Source organism: Ciona robusta, chromosome 9 (assembly GCF_009617815.1).
Source record: "Ciona robusta chromosome 9, ASM961781v2".
Taxonomy (NCBI): Eukaryota; Metazoa; Chordata; class Ascidiacea; order Phlebobranchia; family Cionidae; genus Ciona; species Ciona robusta.
The window spans coordinates 1,059,214-1,084,778 of record NC_143243.1 but is presented as its reverse complement, the minus strand read 5'-3'; the positions used below and the strand labels follow the sequence as shown (position 1 = coordinate 1,084,778).

Sequence of the window (25,565 nt, the reverse complement as noted above, 5' to 3'; positions counted from 1 at the left end):
TTTTCTTTACTAACATAGTAAGCTTATAACTCTGAAACGCAATTCTGTGTTATACTGTAAAGTGTAAAGCCACTAACCGGTTGAATAGAATCGCAAAGTTTCCAACATTCTGCTCGTGCTATTATTTTACCGCAAGCACACGGCCGCTGTTGGTCACGGTAAAAAAAACGATAATGTGCGAGGTACATTGGACCTTATTCATCGTATTATTCACTTGGTTTAATTGAGCGCATGATTTAAACGTAACAGAACGCTATAGGATTGATAGCTTAATAAGCTCAAAGGCTTTACATCCACTATTTTGAATACATATTATGTGCTGTATCTCATGGTAAATTTCGTTTATAATACAATTGTTTTATATTTATAATATAGTAGGGTGCGGGAAGATGGGACACCTTTTCATTCTATTTTCGCGTTCCACTTGGTAGTAAACAAAGAACATTCAAAGAATTATCAAAATCTATCCTCTCGGCTCCCATGAACCGTTGTTATTTGTTTAAAAAACGATCAGGATATTTGGATATTATGTGCTAAAGGTGTCCCATCTTCCCCCACCCCACTTTATATTCCTTATTTACTAATTGCATTTTTAACAATTGCCAATGTTCTCTTGGGGTTGTGAGGATGTTTTTTTATTTAATTCTGTGAATATTCTTTGTTTATTACTAAATGGTACAAGAAAGAGAATATAAGCATGTACCATCTTACCCCAGAATAAATCGCTTAAATATAATATCTGCATCATATATCACTTATACCAATTACGAACCTTTTATTTCAGCAAGGACAAACAGAAGAAGAGGGGGATAAGTTAATGACACTCACGAAGTACACAGTACGATACCACAATACAAAATAAAGAGCTAACTTATGAAACCAAGAATCATATAGGCAGCAATGGTTGATACGATGAACTACATACTGATGATTCAAAAGGTTGCAACCTAATGTAGGCTTGATATTACACTTGTGGTTTAAGCAGCGGGTTCACAGCTTCATTGGAACATGAAGTGCTAGCGTGGTTTGGTAATAAGTTGATCTAAAATAAATGATTCTCAATATAAGACTTGGACCAGAGTTCGCCCATTTGGAGTCCTTTAGTACGACATGGCCGTGGAATTTAAGTCTGACTTGGTCCATCACCCCGAATTAAAAAATTACAGGCAGTTTCATCATCTTTCGTGCTCGATCAATGTCAAAACATTCGTTCCTTTCGCTACTGTCCCACCACTCTGATACGTCATCAACCACGTGACTAACCAAAGGCTCATGAAGTCTCTTGCAAAGTTTGCAAAACCCACTCGGTCTTGGTCTCAAAAACTTTTCGACAGCTTTACGTTCCTCTGCGCTGTAGGATTTTAAAATCTTTGCTGTCCTGTTGGTCGTTCTGTAGTTGCCGTTTTCGTCGAGCAGTCGTATCCATTTACGCCAGTGTAAATACTCTGCATAAGCTGTTGCGTTAGTATCAAGGTATTGAATGTACGTTGCTAGTTCACCAGCGCTGCTAAAATCTTCAGCGTGTATATATGACTTGGGCGGTAGCACAGCAGCGACATCTCGCGGATGTGGTCCGAACACTATCGGGACAGCGCCGCTATAAAGAGCATTGAACCAAAGCTTCTCTGTGATGTAGCCTTTACAATGGAAGCTGTTTTCAAACGAGAAGTAGAATTTGTATCTGTAAACAAAAGTATGAGATAATTCATGGGAAACCTGGGAAAGCAAAAAAGAAGATAAAAAGTGTTTCTCGCCTTGTGAGAATTATTGCGTTGTATGTTGTCGCATTGAATTATGTAGGTTATGTTCTCCAAATTGCTAAAGTGGTAAACACTGTATAGTAGGGTGGAGAAGATAGGACACCTTTAGCACATAATAACCAAATATCCTGATCGTGTTTTAAGCAATTAACAACGGTCTGTGGAAATCGTGAAGATACGGTTTTATAATTATTTGAATGTTTTTTGTTTACTACCAAATGGGACGAGAAAAAGGTATCTTATCTTCCCCTACCCTACTATATGTCAATTATATTTAGCCACACTGAACAAAACAAACATTCAAATCAACTTACTTTCCTAGAGTTTCGTAAAACAATGGGTCGAACCTCGATTCCACGGGAAAAGCCATTCCTTGGCAATTCCCGAACTGATCAACGTTTAGGCCTGCCCGTACCAACTGGTATGCGTAATAGTGACGCAATTCGCTTGAGATTGTGTTGGCGCAGTTGCTTACAACCCATGCCACTAATCTGCGGTGGAGGTGGTTGGTGGTTTAGATAAGAAAGATTTGGTTTATTCAATTTAAATATAAGTTTATAACACGGGTGTATTCCTATGCACCAGAGACACATGGTGTATTCATACACCTCACTGTCGAGTTATAACATGGGTGTCTCTTATACACCAGACACACATGGTGTATTCATACACCTCATGCTCACTGTCGAGTTATAACATGGGTGTCTTCTTATACACCAGACACACATGTTGTATTTATACACCTCATGCTCACTGTCGAGTTATAACATGGGTGTCTTCTTATACACCAGACACACATGTTGTATTTATACACCTCATGCTCACTGTAAGGTCAAAATTTTGTTATTCTAAAGACATAGACAGTGTTATACCTCACGGCAACCCACACTATAAACAACAAACACGTTGTATATTGGGAGAAAGTTAGATTACCCTACTGAACAGCTTTAGTCGTTTCAGCCGTCTAAAAAAGGTGTCCCATATTTCCCCAACATACTATATTATAAAATAGGCCAACTATGGCCTGATTCCACAACATACTACACCGTAGGACCTTGACCCACGTAGGACCTTGACCCATACCTTGACCCACGTAGGACCTTGACCCATACAGAACATAATACGATCTAACACAAGTAGTTGACGATCTAACCTGTTTTTCTTCTCCAGAACCTTCCTTACTTCTGGTGCGACTCCCTTGAGCACCGACATCTTTTTATTTGGTGCCGGCAAACTGTCTTCGATGTATTCAATGTCTGATGTTGGTGTCAAATAGATGTTCTTCATCACAGCGTGAGCTTTTATAATATCTTGGCCGTTTTCTTTGCTCCTAAAATCATATATAACGTAACTAAATTCGCCATGTTATACTATAGTAGGGTGGACGTAGACCGGATACCTCTAGCACATAAATATCTAAATATCCTGATCGTGTTTTAAACAATCAATAACGGTTTATGAAAGTCGTTAGGATACGGTTTTATAATTCTTCGAATGTTCTTTGTTTACTATTATCACGTGTGTAATTGATTGTACAATTTGTACAACCCAGAAGTCACCACTGGGTTATAACAATTATGGGTTAGAGTGATTTGTTCGTTGTATAACCTATTACAGTATATAGTAGGGTAGGAGAAGATGGAACACTTCCCCCCTATTTTCTCGAGTCACGATCGGGATATTATGTGCTGAAGGTGCCCATCTTTCCCCACAGTAATATATAACACGGGTATCCTTTTTCACATTTCTTGCTCCAATACCCAGCAGTATACAATTAACTTACCATAGCATTTTAAGCAGCCATTGAAACGTGCTGTAAGGAGTGTGTATGTTTGATGACCGTCTTACTGTCATAGTAAGATTGAAGTAATTTTCCAATCCGGTATATGCAGTGTCACGTGTTGTTGAACTACTTTCCGCCAACCACCAAACGTAAGACTGGGCAGCAGACCTAATAGAAGCAAAAATATCATAATCGCGTGGCCGGAAAACGACAGTCGTTATAACACGGATGTTTTGTTTCACACACAACTTGCCAACTTACGAGTTATATGCGTTTGTAGGTAATCATTTTTTCAGTATGATTGACAAATTTAGACAATCCATTAGTGACTACTGCGTTGAAGCACTTTCCTATAAGTGTATTACCCAAGGACACATACGCCCTCAAAGATAGCAGCGACTGGTCTTAAGTCTATTACCTCTGGGTTACAGGCCAGCGTGCTAACCACTTTGCCACAGCGCCGGACACATTGTGATAAAAGCGGCCTCATGCTCACTGTCGAGTTACAACATGGTTGTCTTCTTATACACCAGACACACATGGCGTGTTTATACACCTCATGCTCACTGTCAAGTTATAACATGGGTGTTTTCTTATACACCAGACACACATGGTGTATTCATACACCTCATGCTTACTGTCAAGTTATAACATGGGTGTTTTCTTATACACCAGACACACATGGTGCATTCATACACCTCATGCTCACTGTCAAGTTATAACATGGGTGTATTCTTATACACCAGACACACGTGGTGTATTCATACACCTCATGCTCACTGTCAAGTTATATATGGGTGTTTTCTTATACACCAGACACACGTGGTGTATTCATACACCTCATGCTCACTGTCGAGTTATAACATGGGTGTCTTCTTATACACCAGACACACATGGTGTATTCATACACCTCATGCTCACTGTCGATTTTTAACACGGATGTCTTGTCATGGTTAAAGAAGTCTACCAAGAATCATGTCAATTGGTCTAATCACGTTCGCGATTCAGTAATTGGGCCTTTGAAAATTGAGTGATTTTTAAAGATTTTTTTCAATGTTTTACAGTGGATTCCAATTTGTAGTTTCAAAAATGATTTGAAGCCGCTGCTAAATATCGATTAAACAACAGCGGGGCGTGCGTCATAAATTGCTTTTGTTTATAAATGATTATTATTGTCTGCTTGCCAATATTCTCCGCATTAAGTAATCAATAATCAACACAAATAAAACATTCACAAAACGTGATTGAAATAAATGCACAGTCAGCCTTTTAACTAAACTATGAAACGTGATACAGTAGGGTGGGGAAGCTGGGAAACATTTTCATGTTGTTTTTGGTCCCATTTGGCAGTACAAAAAAAACATTCAAAGAATTATAAACCCGCATCCTCACGACTTCCATAGACCGTTGTAAATTAATTAAAAGACGATCAGGATATTTGGATATAACGTGCTAAACATGCGCTTGAAATAACTTTGGTGAATATACTGCAGAGCGTTTTTGTCATTTTTGCAATTTAAACTATTATAGTTTTACGTTTGCCAATATTTTTGGATTCAAACGCATTACATAATTGAAGTAACAATCTCACCGTGTCATAGGGTTGGGCAGGTCATCGTCTTGAACTTGAATGGCATGGAATACAACAGCATCACTCTTTCCTATATATTTACGGTCGTAGATGATCTTACAGCGACCGCAGTAAGGTTCGTCGATGATAATTCTGAAACATATAAGAATTCAAAAAAATACCCAAATTGTACAAATCTTGCTTAATTTCCGGGTCGCTAGGCGTAAGATCTTGCCTTTTTAGAATAGAATAGGGGTATGTAGATGTAATGCGATTTAAATAAGACATTAAAACGTCGATTTGCAAATTATATTTGCATGGGAGCTTCATTGAACGACAGCATGCGTGACAAATACAGAATGTATCTTATTTGGTATTGGTTGCGGGATATTTAGTCTGCGTTTATAGACGGCACGATCTTTTATGGCACCTCATAACTTCTAGAATATTAAACTATATAAAGCAATAAAGCAACTTCAAACAAATGGTTGCAGCGTATTGGCTTGTAAATACATTGGAATGGTCGAAATTTGCAGCCATTCATATTAATCACACACAAAGTTACATATATGAACTCGTAAGCGTGTATGAGGTGTATAAAAAAACACCCGTGTTACAACAGCTGTCGTTGGCCCACCACACCAGGATATAGAAATTACAATCATCCTTTCATGAAATGCAAGCGCATGTCGACACGGTCCTCGAATAACAATGTAGCCTTACATTTTGCTGTGCAAGTGTTTCAAGCTTGCCTTGTTATAAGGTCAGTGCCCTTATATCAGATATACTGCGCTGGGATCATAAATTATTTAACGCCCGGACCAGACTCTAGGTTCTAGCGCTAACTCGTCAATCGTTATGGGGAAAATGTTCTGATTAAAGCGTAAAATATATACGAGCATTACATGGGTCTTATGTTATGCGAATTACATGAATATTTTACAACTGTATTGACAGGTATGCCGCATACGCTTTGTTTGGGACTTTAAGTGTATTGATTGAACAATACGGTATAACATTAATGTTTATTTTTTCACGCACTATATATAGTGTGGTGGGGAAGATGGGACATTCTTTTATTCTATTTTCTCATCTCATTTGGCAGTAGACAAAGAACATTCAAAGAAATATAAAACCGTATTCTCACGACTCACATATAGAACGTTGTTAATTGTTTAAAACAAGATCAGGATATTTGGATATCATGTGCTAAAGGTGTCCCATCCTCCCCCACACTGCTATACCATTGGTTTTAAATAACTTTTCCTTGCGTGGCGGGGAAACGACAGTCGTTATATAACACAAGCTTTCTTCCCCTATATGATAACTATAGTTAGGTGCCATTGGAAAATAGAAACGCATGTAACTATATATATTTCTTTTTTTGTAGAATTTAGGGATTTACACCAGATTTTATATGGTAACTTATAGGGTGGTAAAGACACTTATAGGGTGGTAAAGACACTATAGGGTGGTAAAGACGGGACACCCTTAGCACAAAACATCCAACTATCCTGAGCTTGTTTTACACAACGGTCTATGCCTTATGGGAGTCGTGTGAGTACGGTTTTATGATTCTTTGAATGTTCTAAGTTTACGACCATATGGAACGAGAAAACAGAATGAAAAGGTAGCCCATCTTCCCCCGGGTTATATAGATAAATCTTAGCTCACCCGTTAGGTGTAGTCGTCCATTTTTCGTTGATAAACTCCGCTGCTACTGTTTTGTCGTCAAAAGGGATGTACCAAAATAATATAGTTTTAGTACGAGCGGATTTTCCCTTGTTTGACGTTTCGTCCAAACCCGTTGGCACTTGTGACCGGGTAGTACCAGCACGTTCAGGCTGCATTTTAGTTGTCACTGCATGGGTCTGACTCGTACCTGTCTCATCTTTCGCGACATTGATGAACGACGGCAAATTTAAGCTGATATAATTGCGCCTTTGTTTTCGTCCTGGATCACGGAAAAACATTCGTGATTCTAACGTTAGATTAAAGTTTATGTCCTCGCTTGGCTTCGGTGGACGCGGTGGTGGTATAGTCGTCGTCGTCGTCGCGGCTTTGGTTGTGGTTCTCAAGAGTGGCCAAGATTTCGCTTTTGGCGTATGCGTGGTTTCTGAAGTGAAGTTCCAATGTAGATGCGCGTGCTCTCTCTCGGCTTCTCTGTTGTTACAAATCGTCGCTTTAATTAAACTAGTAACTGTAAATTACACAGCAGGGGATAAATGCATAGGTTATGGGATAAGGTGTTTCAGTTTTTTCTATCTATTGTCGACCCCTTTTGTAGTAAACAAAGAATATTTACAGAACTATAACCGTAGCCGTGCGACTCTAAAAGAGCGTCATTGCTTCTTAAAAACAAGATTGGGAAATATGGGATATCAAGTGCTAACGGTATTCATTATACACCGCGACAATGTATGCCATTTTAGAGTCGTGAGGATACGGCTATATAATTCTGTGAATATTCTTTGTATTAAATATGACGATAAAAGAGAATAAAAACATGGTTCATCCTAACCAAACCTTACTGTATGACATATGCTATGCCTTTGCCCGCCGCATAATTTATAGTCAGCACTTTTTACCAAGACGTCTTTCGTCTTGCCATATAAGCCAGGTTAATGTTTATGGAGGCCTTGGGTAAGTGTGTTGGCACAATACACCAGCACTATAACAAAGTACTGGTCTGTCTTTGATGCGCATAAAGACGACGTTTCATCTTAACGTGATCGCACCCATGTTAGCATTGACACTTATGTGTTAATGTTGTACGTATGGTGGGGTTTAGCCGGTATAGAATTCGTCTTGCAACAAAAATATGATTATTAGAAAATCTTGTCTTTTTTTTACCTTGCCTTCATCAGTTTAAACTTTTGATGGAAGATTTTTTTCATAACGGTTGCGGACCTCGTCGAAGTTTCATAGTCACGTGAGTAATACGTCACGGAATAGAGAGAGATCAAAGACGATAACGTCAAAATTAGAAATCCAAGCAAAAGTTTTCTTAAACGTAGTGCTGGTGTTTTGAACATTAGTGAATTTCCGTTGCATTCCCTCATGTTTTCTTACTTCAGTTTAAGCGTCAAGTTTCACATCCTTGCTTGGCCTTGGTTAATCAGTCCTACATTATTTATGCTGTAAACAAAACCAGACGTGAGCGCTCTGAATAAACACATCACTGAAATGCAAGGCAGACACGGTCGTGCGCTAAAGAGAAACACCTTTGGTATCCTTGCATGAACTGCGCTTATCTAGCTTTGCTCCTTTCTTGGGTAACTTGCTACTAAATAGTGCTGACTTGTTTATGTATTCCAAAGCCAGTTGTAAACGCCGGTACGTCGATAAAGTCGGTTCTGAAACTGTTACGATCTGGTACGGAAGTGTGTCATTCAAATACTTCAAACATTTGGGACAACTTGCGCCCCTAATGCAGCTGTCGTTGATGAAATTCGTGTCGTTTTTCCCACCCGTCACTGCGACACCCATACTCTTTCCACTATTCCTTACGTAAGCGTTTATATTTCGTTACCCATTGTTTAAAACTTGCCGGAATAGACATTCTGAACCTTCACGCGTGAATAGCAAGCTTTTTACCCATTTCAGCAATCGAAACAACAATTCCTTCAAGACCTGAATGGTTGTGAGCCTTTCGCTTTAGTAGCTTGTCTCGCTTCAGTAGTAACTGGAGCGCGCACACACATTTTCTTCTCTGCCAAGCCTTTGTGTGTGCGCGTAACACCGGAGAAAGTTTCACCTACTGGCGTTTTCGAGAATTGAAAAAACAAGGGCCGTTGTGGATTGCTGATATATGTTAAGTTCTTTGGTCAATCAACATATAATGGTAACATGGGCGGACTGCTTGAGTTATTGTTTCGCTGCGCTGAGAAATATAACATTCGTTTATATTTAACGTGTTCCTGAAGTTCGACTTTACTGCTATACGTTTGCTTTTTTGTGAAAGGGTAAAGTTTTTGCCCCTTTGATGTTGTGGCAATCCTATATGAATGAGGTCGTGCGGCGAGAAATCCCAGGGGACCTAGGATTATAGATCAGGCGTTGGCCCATTACCACACACGGTATAGAGACACCTAATGCATATCAGGTATTTAAACCAAACCGCAACTTGTGACAAACTGATACTTTACTTGGTAGTTTCCTTTTGTAAAGTCAAATATCGAACTAAGTAACAACCAAGAGAATCAGGTCACCACAGAATAAAAAATGTCCGCCACAAATCTACATTAACACATGTCAGCGCTTTTATTTTTCTTTATAGATCTTTTCACTATGTGGGCAGATGCCGTCATGTAAACGCCTGACGGGAGCATCTATCCTGGGCCGAGCTGTCAGTGGGGATCTCCCATCTATTACTATTAAGCCCTTCCTAAACTATTCGGGAAGTAGCAGGCTTCAACATTTGAGGTCTAAAGGCTGCACACTGGGTGTTAGGGTAAGGGCAAACTATGACGTAAATATCTGTCATCTTGGCTTGCTTTGCCGTGGGACTTAATGGTTTAGGAAATTGAAAACGCTTATTTCGCTGAATTGACTAGCTCACTGGAAGTATAACTACAAACTGGTAAAACGGAAACGGCGAATAATGATCTACCGTAGAATTGGAAAGTTAAATCGAATTGTTCGTGCGCGTGTAGTAACATTTCAATGGCAGAAAATTTCCGGATTGGAGGCCCTTATCGATATACGTTCCCCATTCACAGTGATTGGTATAGATTTAGGTATAAGAGTAAATGTAGCGGCAGGACTACGTTTTCTATATTTTATTTCGCGAGGTCCCGGTCCCACCGTGAGGAACACCTGGACCTTGGATGTAGGTTTAGGTTGCCTGTAGAGTTTAGCGCCATCTGACAAAACTGCAACATCAATCCAAAAAGCGTTACCTTTTAAAGAAGTATTATACATACACAGTTTTACATATTTCACAACCTGGTATTGTTACTTGCAATTTTGAGCAATAAGAAGAATCTCTTTGTGTACATCGTTTGGCTGTACATGATTTACAAAAGAACTTTTATTAATTACGGAAATATATTGAAATTAAATGTCATAACTTTAGGTTAAAACCTTGTCAATACTTGCATCGTCTAAAATTTCTGTGAACACTTAATTATTGTCACTTGACTGGACAGCATTTTACGCAGCATCCTTCGAGAATTTTCCAAATATTTTCACATTGGTTCAAACAGTTATTGATTTTATTAAGTACTTTGGGAATATATACCTGTTTAAATATTAAAAATTATTTCTTTTTTGTATTGTAAATAACAGACTAACTTTCAAGGGAAATTATTATAACTATATTTTTAATCAATTTCTACTTCAAACCTGTTCAAAGTTTGTAATTTTATAAAAAAGTGTGTTTTTGCATTAACCGTTGTGAAATTAAAAGAACACGATTTCCTCGTTTGCCGCGTTTTGTTCCCCTTTGCAAAGAACCTAGTTCTGAACTGCAGTATTTTCATTTCGCTGATCAAGAAGGACTTCTAAAAAATCATGGCCAATCCAAGAGTCTTCTTCGATATTACCATCGGTGGTTCACCAGCTGGGCGAGTTATAATGACCCTCAGAGCCGATGTCGTGCCAAAAACAGTGGAGAACTTCCGTGCTTTGTGCACCGGCGAAAAAGGAATTAGTTACAAAGGATCTGCATTCCATCGTGTTATCCCTGATTTTATGTGCCAAGGAGGCGATTTCACCCGCGGAGACGGCACTGGTGGTAAGAGCATCTACGGAGAGAAGTTCCGTGACGAAAACTTTACTCTCAAGCACACTGGCCCAGGAGTTTTGTCGATGGCTAACGCTGGACCCCATACGAACGGATCTCAATTCTTCTTGTGCACAGCCAAAACCGCCTGGCTTGATGGAAAGCATGTTGTTTTTGGTAATGTAACCGAAGGTTATGAAGTAGTGAAAAAAGTTGAGGGTGTTGGCTCCCAAAGTGGTACAACCTCTAAAAAAGTTGTGATCGCCGATTGCGGCGAACTTTAGAATGGTTTAGCTTCAGGACCCTGCAAAAAAAACGTCAACTAACACATGTAATTGTTGGAACTGGTTATATAAAATATACATGACTTATATTTTTTGAAAATGTGTGACCAACAAATTTAAAATGTATGTGTTAAAAGTTTCTGTAAAGTTCAGTGATTTAATATTCAATCATGTTGCATTTCAAAATTATTTGTGCTAGTTCCATTCGAAATGACTTCATTTGTTTTATGGTGCAAATTGAAAGTGAAGCTGCTTGTAATTGTAATCCTGGCTAAATTTTATATTTACACAACCTTGTACAATAAACTGAAGTGCACAAAATATGTTGGCAGGATTTTCAACTAGTATAGTTAGGTGTCGAATTTGATTTATTTAAAATTAAAACTGGTAAATGGCATGTGAAATTATGACGGAACCTACAACATTAAGTAGTGCAGATCCAATGCCAATGGATACTGATGATGTGGAAGTAGTCGACGTTTTTAGGTAAAAACGGGTGAAGTTTGAAACTAATAGGTTTTTGATTAATATGCTTGAAGGTTGTTTTTCTATTATAGTTGAAAATGTTTAGATTCGGCTGTATTTGGTGTAAAAATTAAAAGTTTAGGTTTTGGTTCATAGCATGACCAAGTTAATTGTCAGCCATACAAAACTAAATCACAAAGTTACATGTGTGGTAACTCGTAAGTGGGGTGAGGTTTATGAAAACTCAAGTTGTAACGACCTATCCCTGCCACATGTGGATAAAGTAAGTTACATTCATTTAAATTAATGTTCATTTTTTATTTAAAATACAGCTTATCTGAAAAAGCAAAAGATGATGGAAATAAGTGTTATAAATCAAAAGATTATTACGATGCTATAAAACACTACTCCAAAGCTATTGGTAGGTTTATGTTACCGAGTATTTTTGATGCCATTTTTGTATATATTTGTATGTATATTGTTTTAACGTGTTTAGTAATAAACAGATCCAAAATTGTATCAGCTTCAAATTGGTTGAATTTTAAATAAATGTTTTGTTATTTGACAGAAACTGCCTGTAAACACCCTGAAAAAAAAACTGACCAAATTTCACATAAAACATATGTACACGTAGTTTTTAAATTTCTTTTTTCTTCCTTTGTTAGTTTTAGTACGAGTTCAAATCCAGATTGGAAAAAGTAGTTGTTTCTAATTAAAATTCAAGTTTTGTATAAAATGGATTTGGGCTTAACATTTTCTGAGAATTAAATTCTTGTGAACAGCGTTAGTTTTGTGTTCGATGTTACTGAACTTGTTCAGGTTTTGGCTCAAATCTAAAACCAGCCATTATTTATAATTTGGATTTCGATTAGGTTTTAGCACATTTTCTCTCCCTATGAAAAAATACCACATGTCAAAGTGATATTTCTGTCAGAGTATTCTCCGAAAGTGGCGAGCTATTATAGCAATCGTTGTGCTGCACGCATGATGTTACAAAAATATAAAGAAGCTTTGGAAGATGCCCAAACTGCCATCAAAGTTGATAATACATTTGCTAAGGTAGCTTTTAATTTTTATTAAATATTTGCAGGTTATATAATGTCCTTATGCTTAAGTAAACTTTGGAACAATAGGAAATTCTTGTAGAATATATAGCCAAATTGTTAGGTTTTATTATTTTTTGTGTTTTCTTCACTTTTTCCACTTATTTTTACCTAATAGTAGATTGGGATAATACGGTCCATGTTTTCATTCTATTTTATTGTCCCAATTGGCAGTAAACTAATATTAATCTACCAGAACTGTATAACTGATCCTAACACGATGTGAATCTCACTTGTAAAAGGGAGTTGTTAATTTTTAAAAAGGGTTTAAAATATGGGATATTATGTGCTGAAAGTATCCAACTTACGCTACAGTACTATAATTAAATAATATGGTGGTTTCAACAACAAAGCCAATATGTTGTTTCATTCACAGGCTTACATACGAGAAGCAAAATGTCACATTGCACTTGGAAATGCACAAGCTGCACTTTTATCTTTACAAAAAGCTAAGGACCTTGATCCTAGTTGTGACCATGCAGTAATGGCTGAGGTTGGTGCTCTAAGTATTTTTTAAAGTTCTGTATATTTTATATTGCTTAGATTATCCATAAACTTTAAAGTCTTTATATATTGCCTAATTGTGAAGAAATTAATCAGATTGGGTTATAAAGTCGTCTTTAGTTTTCTATAGCTGCAATAGGTAATAAATATAACTAATGAGAGTGACTGTCTAACAAAACACAATATATACATAATACATTATAGTTTTAAAGCTTCAATATTAATGCTATTGTCAATTGGTAAGCATTTTTTGCTTTAAGATTTGGTTATTTTACCTAGTGAAGCTAAAGCAACAAACCTATAAAGAACAGTGTTTTATAAATATCAGCCAGGTCCATAGATCACTAAAAGAATTTTCTAATTTATTCCAAATTTAATGGTGTCATGGTAGACAGGGGTTACCTTAGAAATAATTTTAAAACTATAAATAGAAGGCGATAGAGGTCAATTTGGGCTACAACTTTCAAATGCATTGTAAATCCTATAAACATTTGTAGTAGACTGTTCACCCTTCATGTTCAGTTTGATCTTAATTTTGTTGTCACCGTAATTGAAGTTTGTTTATAAGCCAAGATTAGATCAAATTTCTTTTATTCTTATTGTGTGGTTTTGTAATCTTGTCATCCTAATTCGGCAATTTAATTGCGATGATGTAGGCTCTTGCTACTTACCATTAAGTGGTTAAAAGGAAATACGTAATTCTCCAACCTAATATAAAGTCTACGTGAGGCACAATAATGAGGAAGTAATAGTTGTTTGTATGTTATTGAATTTTTCTGTTCCTATATAGGTGAGGCACATTAGCCAACCTTGGATATTGGCCAGATGCCAGGGTTGGTCCATTACCCCAAACTCTTGATTGATACTGTTTAAATTCCTACATGTGCCTTTTAATCATGGAGAAGTTGTTTATGTTAGAAGCTTAGGTCTAGGCTGATTACATAGACAGTGACATTGGCTTACCATTTAACCAATATACGTATGTACTTTGTGGACTAATGTGGTCATATTTAGATGATAAGGAAATCTCATTATACATTTATTAAGGTGTTAACAAATGTTTACAGTCTGTAAAGACGGTTAAGATAAAAATAAGCGAAACATGTAAACTGAACGAGTGATGTAACAATCGACTCATTCTATAGTTTGTCATGCATGAACGGTGGCAAAACAATAGGTGACATGAATATACGTGTACGATGACTGTAAACACAATATCATCTAATATTAGTCATTTAATCTTTCCTTTCCATCTTTTTAACTTACTGTATCAAGTATTTAACCCACCTTTTCTTACTTTAACTAAAAAAACTTCTTATTGTTGATGTATAAGTGGTAGGAAAATCTCCATGGTTGTGTAACAAATAACAATAAGTGACAAATATATCAAAAAAACGATAAACTGATAACCTATAAATATATGTACATTCTCTTATATCGTGAATATGTACACATGTAATTGTAAAGTATCCTCTAAAGTGAACATATATATGCATTTTTCCATATATCAGTGGATATTTGTATTGTACATTGTCCTCTAAAGTGAATATATTATGTAATTATGTTTATGTACATTGTCCCCTAATGTCAAATTAGTGATGTATTCTACTATTGGATGAGACAGATGGTAGAATGGGAGTCATCCTTGCCTCCTTCCTCTGAAGAGATGCTTCGTCAAGTTAAAGATGTTGTTTCTGACGGACTTTGTTCCATGATGTCGGTAATTGGGAACGAGATTGAAAAAGATTTCCGCGAACGTGAAGAACGAGCCACACGAGGAAAACAAGCGAGCGAAAGTTTGTCGAAAAACGGAGTCAAAAAGAAGTGGATTCGTTGCAAAGATGGAAGATATAGAAACCCAGATGATTTGGAAACTTGAAATTGAAAAACAAATTTGCAAACATAAACTCTTGCATGATTTTGACAGAATATATACTATGGATAGGGATGCACATTACAGAAGAGGCGCGTAAGAATATATACTATGGATAGGGATGCACATTACAGAACAGAAGGGATGCACATTACAGAAAGAATCTAATTACGGGATTCGGTATTCTTTTTAATGGCGTAATCACACGTCATCTCATATACTATATTACCAATTTTTTAAACTTATTAATTTTGAAAAAAAAATTGTGTTTGTGGGACTTTCGAGAGTAAACGTTTCGTAACGTCTTTTCATAGCCTGCTATACGTTTCATGACGCAAAAACTAGATTCGGAATTCTAGATTCGAAATAAAGTATTCTAGGATATCCTAGAATACCTAATTATTCTGTAATGTGCATCCCTAACTAGGGATATACCGTTTTCAAGCTATTTGTCATTTTTATTTGCAAAATTGCAGTATTTATGTGCCATTGTGACAGGCAACTGTGCTACCTTTATTTGCAGTGTTATTGTGGCACTTATATTTGTTATCTTATGGTTACTAAAGAAAACTTCTTTTTATAGCCATCATTTATGTGCTGTGTTACACTGTTACTATATTGTTCTTTATGATTCTTTGGTTTGCTCAATAAAACTTCTTTCTATACAAAAAAAAATGGAAAAATATTTCTCAATGCAGTATTTAGATAGGTGAGGTTTAGGTATTTAAATGTTTTGCAATATTGATGCCCAAATTGCAGGACTTTATCATGTTTATCTTACAGGTACGGCATGCCAGTACACTCGCAGAATTTGAGAAGCAAGCAGAACAAGCATCCAACCAAAAAGATTATCGGCAGGTATGTATATTTGTGTTTTTAAAATTCAAAATGTGAAAAAGCAAAATTTATTGTTAAAAACGCAGATATGTGAACCTCTGTAAAAACATATATACTGTTTATTTTTAAAATTTGTATAATGTGCAAATTCTTAAACTTCAAGGTAAATGCTGATAAAATATAAATGGTTTGAGGTTTTTAAGTATGTGTTGTGTATCAGTGTCTGGGCTGATGGAATGTTACTGACATCTATTTTTAGTCGGCTCAAAACTACAGTGCATTTTACATGCTTGAATTGGTTTTGCTCCAACATACATTATTGTCTACCTACCTACCGACCATGGAACTCCCCTTTGTTTGGTGTGTAATCAAATCTACTGAAGCTACATCAGCTATCATTATGGTGTGTTCAATAAGCGAGACAAATATGACTTTGAATTACAGGTGGTTTATTGCATGCGGCGTGCTTCGGAAATATCCCCCGCTTGTGTTCGATTTCAGCTCACTAAAGCTGAAAACCTTGCACTGATGGGAAAGTATGGGGAAGCACAAGATATTGCTGTGTAAGAATGTGTTTTAACCACTTCATGTTATTATATCCAAGAATTTAACTTCTGTCTTGAAAAAAAGTTAATTTTAATAATGTTCCCATGTCTATGTAAAAAGACTTTTTCAGGGCTATAGTTGTAATTTTTCTCCCGGAAAAACAATTCTTACATATTATATTGTGTTTGGTAGCAATGACAGGCAAATTATACTTTTATTTGCAACATAACTCTATACAAAATATATAAACTCCAATATCCATACAAAACAGTTTCATGCATGCATTCATTCATTCATACTTCATGTTTAGTCACTATCTGCCCGTCCGTGTGTAGAGTATATCAGATCCATGATCCGTATCTAGTTATGTATGCTGTTTGTAACATTAACATACATTGTACTCTTACAGGGCAATATTACGTGCCGACAAAATGAATGCAGATGCTGTTTATATACGAGGTATTTGTCTTTACTATGATGACAACATAGATAGAGCCGTCACCTTCTTTACCCATGCCCTTAAACTGTCACCAGACCATCATAATGCAAGGCTTAACTTAAAGGTGAGAATATTAGTTATTTTGGTCAAGGGTAAAAGTGACAAACTTTTGTAAACGCAGGGAAGGTACGGATAGTTATACACACAGTCACACAATCCTGTTAACGAAATCTCACTTGATTAGTTGTACTGTTTAATGAATAATATTTAATTAAATAGAGCCATCCTTTTTTGACTACTGAAACATGGTTCAATGTAGACTAATAAAAATGTTGTCCAAAGTTCATTTATTAATTTTTTGACCATTTTTGATTATACTGGTGAGCTGTCAGATTTTTCGTTATATTTTTTAATCTTATGTTTTTTCACTTTTCTAATGTCTATATTAAAAATTTTCTAAAAATTTGTTTTTATTTTCCAGAAATGCAAATTACTGGCGAGTAAAAAAGCTGAGGGAAACGAAGCTTTCAAAGCGAGTAAGTTTGAAGAAGCTTACACGGTATACAGCGAGGCTCTTGAAGTTGATCCAAAGAACAGAAAGACAAACGCAAAGTTACATTGTAACAGAGCTCTTGTGGAAAGCAAAGTAAGAAATGTTTTGTGCAATCAATAAAGTGAATGTGGGCAGTTAAGTTTAAACCTAAACATTTTGCAATTTTGAATATAAGATATTGCAGTACTTTCTTATTAAATATCCCCGTTCAAGCTTTGTTAGGCCAAGGCCCAAAATTACATTATTTATGCCTTTTTTGTAGTTCTGAATAAGTAAAAATTAGTCATACAAACAATAAAGTGAATGCGAATTGTTTAAATTTATTTGCTTATTTATAATTTTGTAGTTTTGTTTAAAGGGCAATGCTTCTTAACCTTTTTTAGTTGTAGCATAAAAAATTAATCCTAAATTAATATTAAAGTTTGGCTATTTAATTCATCTGGTTTGGTGAAACCAATTAAACTCTTTAAATCTATTTATTAAAGTAAAATGATGTTTTTATGATATGCAAAATTAAAAATGCATCTGCGCTCCACCTGTTTGTAGATAGGAAAGTTAAAGGAAGCCGTGATTGATTGCACAAAAGCTTTAGAACTTGATGAAAACTACACTAAAGCATTGCATAGGAGAGCTAAATGGTGAGCATGGGTGTTGTGGTGTGGCTTAGTTGTAATTGTGTGCGTTCGTGTCCTTGTGCAAGAGAATCCCCACATATGTGCTATTCCATGAGTGGGATGAGGTGTATGAAACATGGGTGGTGTGGTGTGGGGTGTCTGGTGGTGTGACTCGGTTGTTAGTGGCGCAGCCAGGGGGTTTAGGGTGTCGCAACCCCCTCTTTTAAACAAAAAAAAATATATATTTTTGGAAATATTTTGATTAAAACCCCCCCCAAAATTTTTTTCTGGCTGCGCCACTGGTTGTAATTGTTTGTGTCCTTGTGCAAGAGAATCCCCACATATATGCTATTCCATGACCGCACACGAGGTGTATGAAACAAAACATAACATGTTATAACGACTGTCAATCTGATAATAAATCAGTCATTATGGTTTGACTTTGAATTGTAATGAATGAGATTTAATGCTCATTGCTACCACTGTTGAAGTGTGTGTGTCCTTCACCCATACTGTGTATTAACCCTATGATCACTATTAGGTTGTACAAATTATTGGCATAAAATATAACATATATAGCGTATAGGTGTAAAGGCAATAACTGGTATAGGGCACAAGGTGTATGAAACAAGACCCTGCTGTTATAACGGTTGTTGTTGCCCCACTACATGAGAATAAATATTTTTTTTTTTTTTAAATGGTATTTTATTTCCCAAGCCACACAGATTTAGAAAACTACAGCGAGGCAGTGTACGACTATCAGAAGATATACCAAATGGACCGAACGAGAGGTGAGATGGAATTATATGCATAATGTGTGTGTGTAGTGTATAAAGTATCATTTTCCATTTTATATGATGAAGGTCCTACAGGAAACACTTGATTAGAGAAGGCCAACTCTGGATAGAGGAGGTCAACTCTTATAGTGTATTTTGCAGATATGAAATGTGTATAGTGCATAAAGTGTCCAATTTTTATTCTATGTGGTTTGAAGGTCATACACATTTAGAGAGCCATGGGAACCAGGCAATATTACTTCTACTATATGTATTGAACCATGGCTTGAATTCTTACCAACTTACTGAAGCCTAAGGTTTTGTTTAGTCCTAACAACTGGTGTTTTGAAATTTTATTTGTGTCTGTTTCAACAGCTTGACTTTGAATTATTATTCTTTTAAGCAACTTACTTTACTTACGTGTTTTTATTCCCAGAAAACAAGCGAATATTAAGCGAGGCTGAAGCTGCGTTGAAGCGAAGTAAAAAGAAGGATTATTATAAAATACTTGGTGTTAGTAAAGATGCCACAGATGACCAAATAAAGAAAGCTTATCGCAAACAGGCTTTGAAACATCACCCAGGTATTAAATCAATTAGTCCGGCGCCGTGGCGTAGTGGTTAGCGCGCCTGCCTGTAACCATTAGGTAAAAGGCCTGTCGCTGCTACCATTGTGGGCGTATGTGTCCTTGGGCAAGACACTTAACGACAATTGCTCCAACCCAGTGGTCACTAATGGGTTGTCAAAATTATCAGCCATACAAAAAAAAAATAAAAAAATCCCAAAAAAATAATCACCCACAAAGTAACATACAAGGTAACTCGTAAGCTGGCACGAGGTGTTAAACCCGTGTGATAACGACTGCCGCTTTCCGGCCACGCGAGGATAAAGTAAGTTACATTCATCATTTATTCATTCAATTGGTTCAAACTGCTTGTTTGTACATACACTTGGCAGGGTAAAAATCATTGATCACCGAAGTCACTTTTGTTTTCAATGGCTGATTACAGCTTGATAAATATTGCTTTATTCAAACCAATATCGATATTTTACAAAATTTAGTTGCTGTCTTGCTGATAATATCGACCACTTTGTGTTTGCTGACAATCGACAAATCACTAAAAATACGTCCGATATAAATCAATAATCAGTCGTGCTCTAGGGTTGATATATATTGGTTATCCTTAGCATCTGTAATGTTATGTCTATGCTATAGATCGCCACGCACACGCCACCGATGCAGAGAAAGCAGCGACCGAACACGAGTTTAAAGAAGTCGGTGAAGCTTATGCTGTTCTTAGTGACCAGAAAAAGAGGTAACTTATCATAAAAGAAACTTACAGCATGGTTCAGGTTTTTTAAATACATGACAATATACTGGCAGGAGGTGTATGAAGCAAGACACCTGTGTTATAACGACTGTCGCCCGCCATGCGAGGATAAATATTTAATACAGTTACCGCAATTTCTCCAACTAAGTAGTACCTCGAACAGCTTGCAGAATTATCAAAAATATCTTAAAAGTTATCAAAATTACCCTTCTCCACAGAGGGAGGTTTGATCGCGGTGAAGACTTAGACGGGCCTTCCATGCAAGACTTCGACCCAAATAATATCTTCCAGATGTTCTTTGGTGGTGGAGGCATGGGAGGTGGCATGGGAGGGGGCATGGGAGGAGGAATGGGAGGGGGCAATCCATTTGGTAAGTTTATGTTTAAACTATTGTTCTCTCTACTACTGTAGAACATAGGCATCAGGTCATTTGTACATTTGAAATAAATAACAGGAAGTAGTTAGATAGCTCAAAGAAGTAACAGCAACAGCAGATATTTAAACCTGGGCACTTTAAGGTGTGTGTCTCATGGAATAAGTTAATAAGCAATTGCTCTAGCTCGGTGGTCACTAACAGACTGTCAATCACCCATAGAGTTACATACATGGTAACTTGTAAGCTGTCGTAGCGTGTATAAAAACGGAACACCAGTTTTATACCAACTGTGGTTACCCCACTAGCCAGAGTAAATAGGTTACGTTCATTTATATTGAATCACAAACACACCTGTTTCTACAGGGGGTGGCGGCCACAACGAAGGGTTTCCTGGCGGGTTTTCATTTCAATTTGGTTGAAATATTTTTCTATTCATTTATTTTCACTCTTTCTATCAAAGCTCCTCTCCAAAGCTTGAGACAAGATGACCAGAGGTTTATTCCTAATTATTTATTCTCAATGTCCTTAAACCATCTCCTAGCAGTAGATACAAATATTCAAAGCTTTTAAAGCACATTTCTTCGTGCCTGTTTTGTTAAACCATTTGAATCTTAACAAATTTGGTCATTTTGTTATTGTTTTTGAAACCCAATTCTGATAATTTACAATTAAATTATTTTGCCTTTTTCTTTAGCATGTGTTTGCTTGAAAATATGTGTACCTCTAGGAATATGCAATGTTTCTTTTACCCTGATAGCATTGTATAATCAAAAGTAGTTAAAATTTGAAAATAAACTTTTCTTTTTGAGCATTTTTTTATGAATGCACCAACAACAACAACAGTAAACAAACCCCACAAATAAAGAGAAAGTGCAATACTTTAATATAAACACATACTCATCATCCCAAAAAATCTGATAAATTTTGAAGACACTCTGGCGTCATATACACATGTGCCAAAACAACCAGCATACCGGTTCATAAAGCGGGCGTATCTACTATACAGTAGTGTGGATGAAGATGGGACATCTTTAACACATAATTTCCAAATATCCCAATCGTGTTTTAAACAACTAACAACGGTCTATGGAAGTCGTGAAGATATGGTTTTATAATTCTTTGAATGTTCTTCGTTTACTACCAAATTGGACTAGAAAATAGATTGAAAAGATGTCCCATCTTCCCCCACCCTACTATATATTAACAATTGTAGGCCAGCATATTTCATGTTATTCAAAGCAGTGGTTCTTAACCTACATTAAGGTTTTCCAGGTGGTACCCGAGCATCTTTTACTAATCAAACAAATTAGAAATTACCATTAAACACATGTCTTACACAAGTTTAAGAACCACAAAATTGAGTGTTTATTTTAAACACCAAGAAGTCTCTCTATTAGGTAAAACATGTATTTAAAGTTTTTTATGTCTTTTAAAAGTTCAAACACATGTCCCACACAAGTTTAAGAACCACTGTTTTAAAACATTACAGTGAGTGTTTATTTTAAATAGCAAGAAAATAGCACAACAAATATTTTTTTTAGGTTAAACATGTCTCCAAGGTTTATTATCTGTCCTTTAAAGGTTCCATATCATTGAGTGGAATTTCTTCCACCGTTTGTTTTTTCTTCACATATTTTCCACCCTAGGAACATGTTAAGTTTAATCTAAATCTACTTGAACCTTTTGAGACATGATGGAACTAAAACGATCTATTTTGGTTCAAAGTTGTTTAATAGAAACATAATTTTCTTCAGAAATAACCCCTTTACAAATATGCGCATAAAGTCATTGGAAAACGCATTCAAAATTTAGAGGTAGAAAAATTAAAGGTAACCGAGGGTTAACCAATTTATATTACTACTTTCACGTTTAAACATTTTGCACCTTGCCAAATTTATTGTAGAGATATAATTCCTATTGGGGTGGGGGCAACCACTAACCAGCCTTGTTTGTACACCCGATGTATGTACATGTGTGCACCACTACTTTACCTGGTATCCAATGACAGTCCCCGTCACTCCAGCCATTGCCACACCACCAGTTATACTTCCAACTTTCATGCCTGCCACAAACCCAATGGGGCCTCCTACTGCACCACCTATAACAGCACCCAGTACAGGAAACATAGCGGCCTGTTGTTTTAAGAAAACTTGTTTAGATTTTGGTTATTGCTTAAAGAGGAAAAAAATATTTAGAACATGGCTGTCTAGTGGAGAAAAAAATTGTTTAGTCTTGTTTTGTGCTGGATCACAGATTTGCACAAAATATTGTTCATTGGCAAAAACTTTCCTTTTTATATGGGGAATTCACATCTGAAAAAATATTCGGGGAATTCACATCTGAAAAAATATTCTTATAACTAAATGAACAATATTTGTAAAAATCTGTAATGCAAACAGAGACAGCTTTCTTGAGCTGTTATTTTTCCTATTCCCGAATATTTTGTTTATTACCAATAGTGTTACAAATTGGGTATTTATTATTTACAAATTAAAAAATGTGTGAGAACTAAATACAATACTTTTAAAAGTGTAGCTTTCTTGAGCTGTTGTTTTCCTATCTCCACATTGTCGGAAGCATCTTCTATATGTTCAGCTATTGTATCTACAGTTTCACCTTGACTGTGTACAGCTGTGTGCAAGTCATTCATCAGTGCATGGAGTTCCATTAAGTCCTGTAGACAGGAAAGGTCAACACTGAGCATTGTTTTTTGCTCGAGTACACCATGTTACACAGAACAATTTTTGACGGTAATGCCAAAGTACAACTTTACTTTTTAAATTTGTAACATAGTCTTGTTGTATAAAAATGGCATAAAACAACTCTCTAGTCTCTACTGTCTCTTCACTTAAAACACAAGTGTCTTTAAGATACTAACAAAGTTATTACCTGGTTTAACCTTTCAACAGCTTCAATATTTATTCCATCATCATTTAAATGCAAAACTTCCATAGTATCTTGCTCTGGTATTGCAATATCAATGTCAGCTGTTAAAAAATCAAAATTTTAAATTAAAAATCACTGAAACTGGAAGTACATTAGTAATACACTAATTGTGATATATATATATTATAAGACAAACTTAGCTAATTTTTTTCCCAACCCATTAGAATATCATACTGGTAGCTTGACTTCTGGTAGTTGCGAAACACTTTAAACCAACATTAGTAGTTGTGAATCACTGTACACCAATATTGAGATTTAATTGCTTGTTAACTGAATACAGTTTCGGAAACTCTGGTCTTGGAAAATCCAGTCTTAGTTATTAAGATACCAATAGCTTTACTGAACTTACACATTTCAGTAAAAGAGGTTGTTTGTACTTCACTGCATTGTTCATTATCCGATGACAAAAAACTCATTAAGTCTCTTGCATTGGGAGACCTACAGTGTGTAGCATTATACGTGACATGGTTTGTGTCCATGTTAACTGGCTTGGTTTTGCTGCTTTTCATAAAATCCACAATCGCTTGTCGGACTTTTATCTTTGCTGGATGAACTCTGAGATCAAAGTCATCAATCTCTTCCTCCAAGAGGAGAACTCGGACTCTTTCAACATCCATGACTTTTTTACGAAGACACTGAAAACAAGAGGAAAATAAAATGGTATTTCTTAAGCTTTTTCATTATTTTTTGGTATTAAACTTTGTTTTTGGGGTATGTATTCTATTTTATATGGTTAATGTCTCAAGGTGTGTTAGATTTGCTGTTGAGAGTCCCACAAATAGGCTGGTCTGGGATTTAGTGCTTTAACCCCTTTAAAAATACATAAATTTAATTAATCAAAAAATAACTCTTAGATGTAACAATAAAATAATAGTAATGTTTAATATTTTATTGCAACTAAATTACAAACAAATCATAATTTGTACATACTTGTACTATTTCATCTGCTTCTGAGTATTTGCAGCCGAGTTCTTCATTATTTTCTAAACGGTGAGCAGTCTTTATTTCATTACTTATCCTAAAAATGATATAAAATGTAGTGCTAGTAAAGAATCTAACCCCTATATAACCACCAACTACTAACCCCTATATAACCACCAACTACTAACCCCTATATAACCACTAACTACTAACCCCCTAACCTAGGGGTTAGTGGTTAGCAAATAAGGTGGGGGGGAAGACTCTTCACTAGCACCTAAAATGTAAATAACAGAACAATTTTTTTAAATGTTACAAACCTGTATAAATCGTCCAGTTTCTCCGGCACAAAAACTTCAATAAAGTCATCAACAAAATGTTCAACTTTTTCAAACGACAGTTTAGTGTTGTTGGTAATCTTTACGTTTAATCCATTTATATCGAAACATTCTTGGTCCTTCTTGTTTGATCTCCATAAAACATTTGATATCGTTTGCCTAACTGGCGGTAAACGCACAGAAGGGACAAAATCAGGAATTCCAAACCATTTCTTTTTGTCTTCGCCCATATCTTAACTTATGTATATAATACTACGATAGCATAAACATTACTTTGCATTGTGACAATGCATGTTTTGTAAACAAAGCTTACAGCGGAACCTTTGTAAACACTCTGCTGCCTGTGCTCTTTGTGTCCGTTGTGCAGTGAGTGTGCCCAGTGTGCGATTTTATTAACACAAGTATAAGTCTTTTAAAATGTATAGTAATATTTGATCATGTGAATCCAAATCCACGCCACAAATTGTAGGACGGGACCATATTTATGACCGTTTGGAACTACATGGACAAACTTGGTTAGAACCAAAGAGATTAAAACCAATCTCTTTGGTTAGAATGGTTTTAATCTCTTTGGTTAGAACAACATACCAAAGCTGTAATGAATAAGCATGTATTACAGTGTATATGACACGGTCAAACAACTTTGCCTAACATTTAAGGTATAACTATATTAAACACAAATATAATGTATTTAGTTGATTTATTAACTTTGTTAATGATTTTAAAATAAGTAGCAGCGTCGGACAAAACTTAAGCAAAAGATAAATTATTATTATTGTCAAAAAATGAGGAAAAACATCGTCGAAAATGAGATAAAACATGGG

At 36.0% G+C, this 25,565-nt stretch overlaps 4 protein-coding genes across 5 annotated transcripts; 2 read left to right on the top strand and 2 right to left on the bottom strand.

Annotated features, from left to right (window-relative positions):
* Positions 1-755: 755 nt before the first annotated feature.
* LOC149730603 (lewis-type alpha-(1,3)-fucosyltransferase-like) lies at positions 756-8,425 on the bottom strand. Its single transcript, XM_089885624.1, has 7 exons — positions 7,967-8,425; positions 6,788-7,276; positions 5,135-5,266; positions 3,544-3,711; positions 2,914-3,090; positions 2,075-2,251; positions 756-1,681 (listed from the first exon to the last, which is right to left on the bottom strand). The coding sequence occupies exons 1-7, from the start codon at positions 8,173-8,175 to the stop codon at positions 1,153-1,155; spliced, it is 1,881 nt and encodes a 626-aa protein (XP_089741750.1). The 5' UTR covers positions 8,176-8,425; the 3' UTR covers positions 756-1,152.
* A 1,526-nt stretch (positions 8,426-9,951) lies between these two features.
* LOC149730602 (peptidyl-prolyl cis-trans isomerase-like) lies at positions 9,952-11,454 on the top strand. The gene has a single exon (XM_089885656.1). The coding sequence runs from the start codon at positions 10,628-10,630 to the stop codon at positions 11,120-11,122; it is 495 nt and encodes a 164-aa protein (XP_089741782.1). The 5' UTR covers positions 9,952-10,627; the 3' UTR covers positions 11,123-11,454.
* Positions 11,453-21,350, top strand: LOC149730601 (dnaJ homolog subfamily C member 7-like). Of its 2 annotated transcripts, XM_089885632.1 has the most exons (14): positions 11,453-11,608; positions 11,920-12,008; positions 12,522-12,646; positions 13,067-13,183; positions 15,851-15,925; positions 16,349-16,467; positions 16,860-17,013; positions 17,371-17,535; positions 17,989-18,080; positions 18,774-18,847; positions 19,269-19,415; positions 20,049-20,148; positions 20,382-20,533; positions 20,903-21,350. In XM_089885632.1, the coding sequence occupies exons 1-14, from the start codon at positions 11,514-11,516 to the stop codon at positions 20,956-20,958; spliced, it is 1,560 nt and encodes a 519-aa protein (XP_089741758.1). In that variant the 5' UTR covers positions 11,453-11,513; the 3' UTR covers positions 20,959-21,350. The 2 variants fall into 2 exon arrangements, with proteins under 2 accessions (XP_089741758.1, XP_089741759.1); XM_089885633.1 differs by lacking the exon at positions 11,453-11,608 and having other exon boundaries at positions 12,460-12,646.
* On the bottom strand, positions 21,336-25,113 carry LOC149730600 (syntaxin-17-like). Its single transcript, XM_089885647.1, has 7 exons — positions 24,724-25,113; positions 24,416-24,503; positions 23,835-24,120; positions 23,429-23,526; positions 23,061-23,213; positions 22,531-22,671; positions 21,336-22,181 (listed from the first exon to the last, which is right to left on the bottom strand). The coding sequence occupies exons 1-7, from the start codon at positions 24,969-24,971 to the stop codon at positions 22,104-22,106; spliced, it is 1,092 nt and encodes a 363-aa protein (XP_089741773.1). The 5' UTR covers positions 24,972-25,113; the 3' UTR covers positions 21,336-22,103.
* Between the last annotated feature and the right edge of the window lie 452 nt (positions 25,114-25,565).